Raw genomic sequence first — 8,104 nt, 5'->3', positions numbered from 1 at the left:
AGAGCTGTAAGGCTCAGATTTGTAAGGCAGGTCGGCAACATGCCTTAATGTGGTTCTATTGGCTATAATTAGCAAAGATGCTGTCCTACAGAGCAGTCTTGAAAGAACACACCTATATGAGTTCTGACTGTAAACGTCGCAGTCTATGAGATTTGGGTGATCTCTAGTAAACTCACGAAGAGACCAGGGAGTATGATGTATAAGCTCCAAACCGCGGGGTAGCCTACTGGCGGTCAGGTACTGGTTAAGACTTTGAGTGAAACCTGTTCACACAAAACTAGCAATTCAAGGCATAGTCCATTGTCAAGTTGTGAATGGATGTAGCTTAAAGTTCTAGGCAGAAGTTCAACTTAACAGTCTCTGCTGAAACACTGGTATATTAAACAAGTGGTGAGAGAAGGCAAATCTCTAAATGGGTATTTGAGATCTGGTGGGGGATTGTTAGAATTAATGGGCTAGGCCCATAGCAATTTCTGAAATCTCAAAGTCCATGTGTAAAATGGCAAGTGGTGGTGCTAAGTTTAGTCCCACCTTGGAAGTTGAAGAAGAGTTGGACCTCTTTATATAGTGGGTTCTCTCTACCACTCTAAGTGATGTGTGAGAAGAGAAAGGGAAAACCACACGCGCTCGCTCGCTCGCCTCGTCTGGCCTGGCCTGGCCTGGCCGGGCCGTGGCGAGGCGAGGCGAGGCGAGGCGAGGCGGCGCGTACATGCGACATGCGCGTGAATGGTCCGCCGAAATCCGGTCCGTCTCCTTGCAGGAGTGCAGCTTCCTTTTGCCGTTTTATTTTTTATGTCTTGGCAGACAAGTTTTTTGATTTCTTGTCCGGTAAGTATACGAATTAGAAACCGAGTCGGTTTGGGATTGTGGTTGCGACACAATACCGCCTCTGGTCCTAATATATATACAGCTACCGGCTGCGGCCAGAGATACACCGAAAAACACCTAGGGTTTTGCCTCATCTCACGACTTGCGCCGCCATCGTAGTCTACTCCATCCCAAACGTCGGCGTGCATCGGCGCGTGGGAGAGCAGGTCTCCGAAACCGTTCGTCTTTGCGATCCTGCACCGGGAGAGGACGAATTAGGTTTTTGGGAAGCGCTGTGCGCGACTGCTCAAATTCGTCATCACGGGTCGTCTTCCGTCCAAGTCGGGCGGTGCTACTCATCGTCGTATTCATCGCCGTCAGCAGCAGATCGTCGCCAACATCGTCATCAACATTGTCGCACCCATAATAGCTAACGATCAGTACGTCCAACATCCTCTGTTCATGTCTGTTTCTACAGCTACTGTTACGTGTTTGCTGCTGTTATGCATGTCTTGCTGTTCTTCTAGTTTGCTAGATTTTTGCATGCTAGTATCTCTTCTAGTCATGAATTATTTACTGGAATTAATCATGAACGTACCTAATTTTCCAAAAATAATCTACCACACATATGAGTTACGACGTACCTCTCTTCAATTCACAACTTACTATGTCGGGTGAAGAACAATATTTTGACCGCAACACTCTACTAGCACATAAAGATCCATTGTTTGTTATCAACAAGCCTCCAACGCTGTTTAACAAATATCGCCAAATTGAAATCATAAATACTACTCTATCACCGAATCTCACACAACCTCTACCTGTTGGAACACAAATCTTGCCGTTCATTCGAGCAAAAAGGGCAGAGAAACCTTGAGGAGCTGAGGCACAAAGCTTGACTCGGATGTGACGATATGACATGACCCTCCCCGCGGCACGTGCGGTTGACCCACGAAAGTACTGCCCCGCTCTCCATCCAACGCCATACCCACCCACCTCGCTTACATCGGAGCCCACGCCCCGAGCCCAACACCGTCGCCCCACCGGTCAGTTATATAAACCAGCCCCTCAGGGCAGCGCGGCGGGTAGGGTTAGCATTTGCGCGTGGGCGCCTCCAAAGAACCACTTGTAGTTCTTCTCCGCAGCCAAAATCAATGATTTGGGGAAACACCGGGAGCGGCCGCCGCAAAACAGCACCCGTTCTTCCCACCGTCTAATCCCCCAATTCTTCCTCGCAGCAAGCTGCTCGATCTCGCCGATTCCAGGTTAGTGTCCCCGCGCATCGCCCCCCTAATTCGTTCCATTTCGCCTCGAATTGTTTACCCCGCTCGTTTCGTTCTGAAATTCGCGAAATTCGAGCTCGTTCGATCACGATTAGGGATTCCCCATTTGGGCTTCCGCGCAGATTCGCCGCGCCCGTCTGATTCCCGGATCGGGAAGCAATCCTCGAGCGAGGTGGCCTGAATTTCTTTTAACTTCGTTGTCTGATTTCGCAGGCGGGCTCTTCCGACCTCGTGTGATTATTGCCGTTTGTCGAGGGTTAGCCGGCGATTAGCGAAGGCGCTGGGTGTTCGTCGGTCGTCTAGGGTTTGCTCTCCGTGAAGCTGTTTGATTGGGTTTCGGGGGTCGCCTGCATTTCTGTTGATTGGGTTTGGAGGTGGTGAGCCAAGATGCAGACTCGTCAGAAATTCGCTCGTGTGGACACCCAGGAGCTGAAATCCCGGATCGCCAAGAAGCTGGGCCATCAGCGGGCCGAGCACTACTTCAACAGCCTCAAGAAATTCCTGAGCTTTAAGCTCAACAAGGATGAGTTTGACAAGATTTGCTTGAGTGTGTTGGGCAAGGAAAATATCAAGCTTCATAATTTCCTCATTCGGTCAATCCTCAGCAATGCTTCCTTGTCCCTTGGACCGCCTAGTAAGCAGACGGTGACCGGTAACTCACAGACTAGCATGGTGTCCAATGGGCCACTGGGCAATGGCGCTCTACCGGCGAAGATGGGGCGGTCTATCACTAGCAGGGATAGGAAGTTCGCTGATAGGCCAAGCGTCCTTGGTCCCCATGGGAAGGCGCCTCATGGTCATGGAGGCGAAGTGAGCAACTCCTGCGACATACCGAGATCTAGGGAGCAACAGAGTACCCTGGAGTTTGTTTCATCAGGGAGCAAGGTTCTGTTGGAAGTTGTCTCTGTAGAAGATGGGGAGGAGGTTGAGCAAGTGCGCAGTAGCCCAGCGTGTGTTCAAAGTCGGAGCCCCATCAGAGCTCCGTTGGGGATTCCGTTGGGGATTCCAAAGGCTCACACTCCTCAGCCTTCTACCTCTTACAGTTATGAAACATGCTCTAATAATGAGGAGTTGCCAGATACTCGGTCATTGTGGAATGTACTTCAGCACAGATTGCAAGCACAAGGCCTGAATGTATCCATGGAGTTTGCTCATGTACTGAATTCTGGGTTGAACTCACATTTAACTCGCTTGCTCAAGTCTTCTTTGGATGTCGCTAAAGCAAGGGGAAATGGAACAAGGATACCTCAAGCAAATGGAAGAGCAGGTCCTTCATGGAATGGTGGACAGAACCATGGCTTTCCTCCAGAATCAGGCCAGTTCTACCAAGCTTCGTTACAAGATGTTAAGGTAGCAGTGGAGTCCAACCGTCAGTTATTGAGTTGTGACCATTCCAAGCAGCATGAGAAGCTTAGCTTTCGTCTTATGGACCAGTGAAAGTCACAAATGCAATTTTGTTGTCTGTTAGCAAATACTATCTTGACCGTATACCCTGTCTGTTATGTTTCTGCCGGCCCTGCCGCGAAACTACAGTTAGATTAAGCTGAGATGAATGAACTTGGAATAGTAGGATCAAGTTATACATCCATGATTCTTGGACTTTGTATGTGTAAGTGAACTTTAATAACAAGTGCCTTCGCACACATAGAAAAGATCTGTCATTGTGTCTTTGCTTCATTTAAATGTTAATGTTAGCTTGTACTGGCTGAAACAAGTAGCTAATGCATCAATGACTGTTTGCAATATTGTGTTATGTTCCTGAACCTGAACTTTCCTGTTGCCTGCATTCAGATTTGAAATATCGAATGAGTGGTTTAGCCTGGTAACCAAATGCCATGTGAAAATGCTATTAGACTAGGGTTGTTCTCCATGCTTGCGTGCTACAGGATATATATATATATATATATCAATTTGACTGTTCTGAGCCTTAATTTGCGTGCTAATAAGGATACCTTGCTACTTGTTGTATGATTGTATCCCAATGTCTTCAGCAAGAGGTGTAGTTCGAACATGTTAAGCTTGAACTCGACAAACTTGTTACCTAGAGCGAGCGAAAATCCTGTCTTTAAGCTCGTAAGTTATTAGCTCCTTAAACTCACCATGCTTGTTAAGAAATTTGTAAGCGATATGGAACAAAAGAAGGGACAGCAGCAAGACAATACGAATATAATTATGCGCAAATATATTTGGTAGACATTCATTCATGTTTCAACCAACATCAGCCTTTAACACGGGAGTTCAAACATCAAAGTTCACACAGCAAACATCCAACATCTGATATAGTCATCTCAAAACGAAAAATCTGTCTGATATGGTGTATGATGCAATGCTGGGCTGGACTTAGATTGGATTGGAATTAATGTGTTGTGGGCTAGCCTGTGGACTGTAGCAGAAACTCTCGAAGCTTATCGAGTCCCAAGGAGTAACTCGTTAGCTCGCTTGTTAGTCAGACTTAACGAGGAAAATCTGGAGCTCGCGAGTTCAAGTTAAATGGGCTGAGCTCTTCACAGCTCGACTAGCTGACAAGTTTTGAGTTTTAATTCCAGGCATAGCTAGGTGTGGTGTTAATATCTCACCATGATGGTTTCCAGAGAGAGGAAAACTAGCCAGATGGTTTCCACAGAGATCAAAAGAGCACTTTCGCTTTGCATGCTCATTTTGACGCTTCTCATCCATTTTCAACATTTGTCACTAAGGTACACATATGTGGAAGTTCAGTGACTCCCCGATGCAATTTATTAAATGAGTTATGGGGAAACATGTTACTCATATCTTCTGCTCCAGGTTAGCTGCTTTCCATTATTTTTTGTTTTTTCATTTATGCTCAAACTACTTTTGCTTTGTCTAGGGTACATGAACTACTTTGTTGATTGATCTATAACAATACCATTGATACTAGATTACCTTGTTCATCAGTTGTTTCACCCCTGCATCATCTCAACACGAAAAGGCTATACGAGTGAGTTATATAAATTATGCAATTTTAAAACAAAATATCAACGCTTTTTGTTGATGCTATGACCTTAATGATTGGGCCCGACATCCATAACAAAAACCTTTGTCATGCCTTCACAGGTTGGACCCGGCAACATCGGAAGGCGTAGCTCCTCCTTGTACTCTGTTATTTTCTACATCATGTACTCTGCTTGTAAGTAGATGCGTTGGTCTCATTGTGTTGTACCTTTCTCAATATAACTAGCATGGTGGCGGCGGAAGTACTTCGTATTTATTATTATATTTGTGCATGTTTTTTTTCTTTCCATAACCCTCTCGTTGCAAATTACACGTGTTTTAGACATGGATACATCCCTAAAAGGTTAGCTGCTTTACTGTAGCTCTTTTTTTACCAATTATGCTCAAACTGATTTTCCTTTTTTAGGGTACACGAACTACTTTTGGTGATTAATCTAAAAAACTACTTTACTGTTGTTGTTCTTTGACTGTTTCAACAGAATATATGAGTGAGTCCTACAAATCATACAAAAGAAAATATCAAGCCTTTCTGCTGATTCTCTGGTCTTAATTGGTTTGATCTGGCATCCAGAATGAAAATTAATGTCTTGACCTTCACGGATTGTAATCGACAATGTCGGAGCATTAGCATATCTCCTTCAAGACCTTGCCCCAAACGACCTAGTCATAGGTGTTTTTTGTTGTATATTTGTCATGTTTCTTTCATTGTTGTTGTCTATCTCGTAGACCATTCTTGTATGTAGACATTTTGGTCTCATTCGCTGTATCACTTTTAATAGAACTAGCATGGTGGCGCTCGTATTGGGGCATCATCTTTAATGTCTCTATAAAGATAATATATAAATTAATGACCAACAAACTCTCAAACCTTCCATTCTAGTAATCAACACTTACTTTTTACTCCTCCTTCGATACTCATGTCAGTGCCTAATAAGTCATTTTTTCATATCACTCCTAAGAAACTATGTACATTTACTTATATAGTAATTGTCCATAAAGCATAAGATGGTAAGTGAAGCTATACTTTTTTTATTGGGTTCCAATGGTGTATCTATCCATCGCATTTGATCAACATACACAATAGTAAATAGAGAGCTTGTCAGGCGCAGCGTGACTGGCGTTTTCCAACGCTGCATCGAGCCAGAGAAGGGCAAAGCAATCCTCAGAGACATTCATCAAGGTGAGTGTGGCCACCACACGGCCTCCAGATCCCTTGTCGCCAAACCTTTTCCGCCATGGTTTCTTCTGGCCAACTGCTTTGGATGACGCCAAAGACTTGGTCAAGAAGTGCAATGGATGCCAACGCTTCAGCTCCAAGCAACACCTGCCGGCTTCTGCACTCCAAACCATCCCCCTCACTTGGCCTTTCGCCGTCTGGGGGCTGGACATGGTGGGCCCATTCAAGACAGCACGTGGCGGCATGACTCATCTGCTGGTCGTCATGGACAAATTCACCAAGTGGACCGAAGAAAAGCAAATCAAGAAACTGAATGGTCCGACTGCCGTGACCTTCATTGCAGATATCACCGTCCGATACAGAATACCGCACAACATCATCACCGACAACAGCACCAACTTTGCGAAAGGCGCCTTGGCCCATTTCTACGCGACGCGGGGCATCCAATTGGACTTAGCCTCCGTTTCTCATCCATAGTCAAATGGCCAAGTCGAACGAGCAAACGACTTCATCCTGTCCGGCATCAAGCCCCGACTGGTCAAGCCGCTAGAGCACTCGGCCGGCTACTGGATCGATGAGCTGTCGGCCGTGTTGGGGAGCATAGTAATAATTCAAAATTTTCCTACGTGTCACCAAGATCAATCTAGGAGATGCTAGCAATGAGAGAGAGAGAGAGTACATATTCATACCCTTGAAGATCGCTAAGCGGAAGCGTTACAAGCAACGCGGACGATGGAGTCGTACTCGCGGCGATTCAAATCGCGTAAGATCCGATCCAGCGCTGAACGGACGGCACCTCCTCATTCAACACACGTACAGCCCGGGGACATCTCCTCCTTCTTGATCTAGCAAGGGGAGAGGAGAAGTTGAGGGAGAGCTCCGGTAGCACGATGGCATGGTGGTGGAGCTTGCAATTCTCCGGCAGGGCTTCACCAAGCACTACGGAGGAGGAGGTGTTGGAGAGGGGGAGGGGCTGCACTAGGGGAAGGGTATGGAAGCCCCCCCACCCCCCACTATTTATAGGGGAAGGGGAGAGGGGGGCCCGCCCCTCCCCAGATCCCATCTACAAGGGGGGAGGAGGGCAAGGCGGGGACTTGCCCCCCAAGTCAGGTGGGAGGCGCCCCCACCCCTAGGGTTTCCAACCCTAGGCGCCTAAGGTCCCTTGGGAGGCGCACCAGCCCACCAGGGGCTGGTTCCCTCCGTTGTTCAGCCCACTTGGCCCACCGGGGTAGGTGGCCCCACCCGATGGACCCCTGGACACCTTTCGGTGGTCCCGGTACAATACAGATAACGCCGAAACCATTCTGGCGACTGAAACTAGACTTCCCATATATAAATCTTCACCTCCAGACCTTTTTGGAACTCCTCGTGACATCCAGGATCTCATCCGGGACTCCGAACAACCTTCGGTAACCACATACTATTTCCCATAACAACTCTAGCATCACTAAACCTTAAGTGTGTAGACCCTACGGGTTTGGGAACCATGCATACATGACCGAGACATCTCTCCGGCCAATAACCAACAACGGGATCTGGATACCCATGTTGGCTCCCACATGTTCCACGATGATCTCATCAGATGAACCACGATGTCGAGGATTCAATCAATCCCGTATACAATTCCCTTTGTCTATCGGCATGTTACTTGCCCAAGATTTGATCGTCGGTATCTCTATACCTCATTCAATCTTGTTACCGGCAAGTCTCTTTACTCGTTCCGTAACGCATGATCCCGTGGCTAACTCCTTAGTCACATTGAGCTCGTTATGATGATGCATTACCGACTGGGCCCAGAGATACCTCTCCACCATACGGAGTGACAAATCCCAGTCTTGATTCGTCCCAACCCAACAGATACTTT

General features: G+C 46.9%; 1 protein-coding gene and 1 long non-coding RNA gene across 2 annotated transcripts; both read left to right on the top strand.

Moving 5' to 3' along the window:
- The first annotated feature begins 1,881 nt into the window (after positions 1 to 1,881).
- Positions 1,882 to 3,767, top strand: LOC125550636. The gene is made up of 2 exons (XM_048713666.1): positions 1,882 to 2,072; positions 2,304 to 3,767. The coding sequence occupies exon 2, from the start codon at positions 2,478 to 2,480 to the stop codon at positions 3,525 to 3,527; it is 1,050 nt and encodes a 349-aa protein (XP_048569623.1). The 5' UTR covers positions 1,882 to 2,072; positions 2,304 to 2,477; the 3' UTR covers positions 3,528 to 3,767.
- Positions 3,768 to 4,888: 1,121 nt separating this feature from the next.
- LOC125550637 lies at positions 4,889 to 5,319 on the top strand. Its single transcript, XR_007301730.1, has 2 exons — positions 4,889 to 5,049; positions 5,166 to 5,319. It is a non-coding gene; the product is annotated as an uncharacterized LOC125550637 (long non-coding RNA).
- Positions 5,320 to 8,104: the final 2,785 nt, after the last annotated feature.

The sequence above is a fragment of the Triticum urartu genome, chromosome 4 (genome assembly GCF_003073215.2).
Source record: "Triticum urartu cultivar G1812 chromosome 4, Tu2.1, whole genome shotgun sequence".
Taxonomy (NCBI): domain Eukaryota; kingdom Viridiplantae; phylum Streptophyta; class Magnoliopsida; order Poales; family Poaceae; genus Triticum; species Triticum urartu.
The sequence above is the reverse complement of the archived record's forward strand: the minus strand, read 5'-3'. Positions and strand labels throughout refer to the sequence as shown.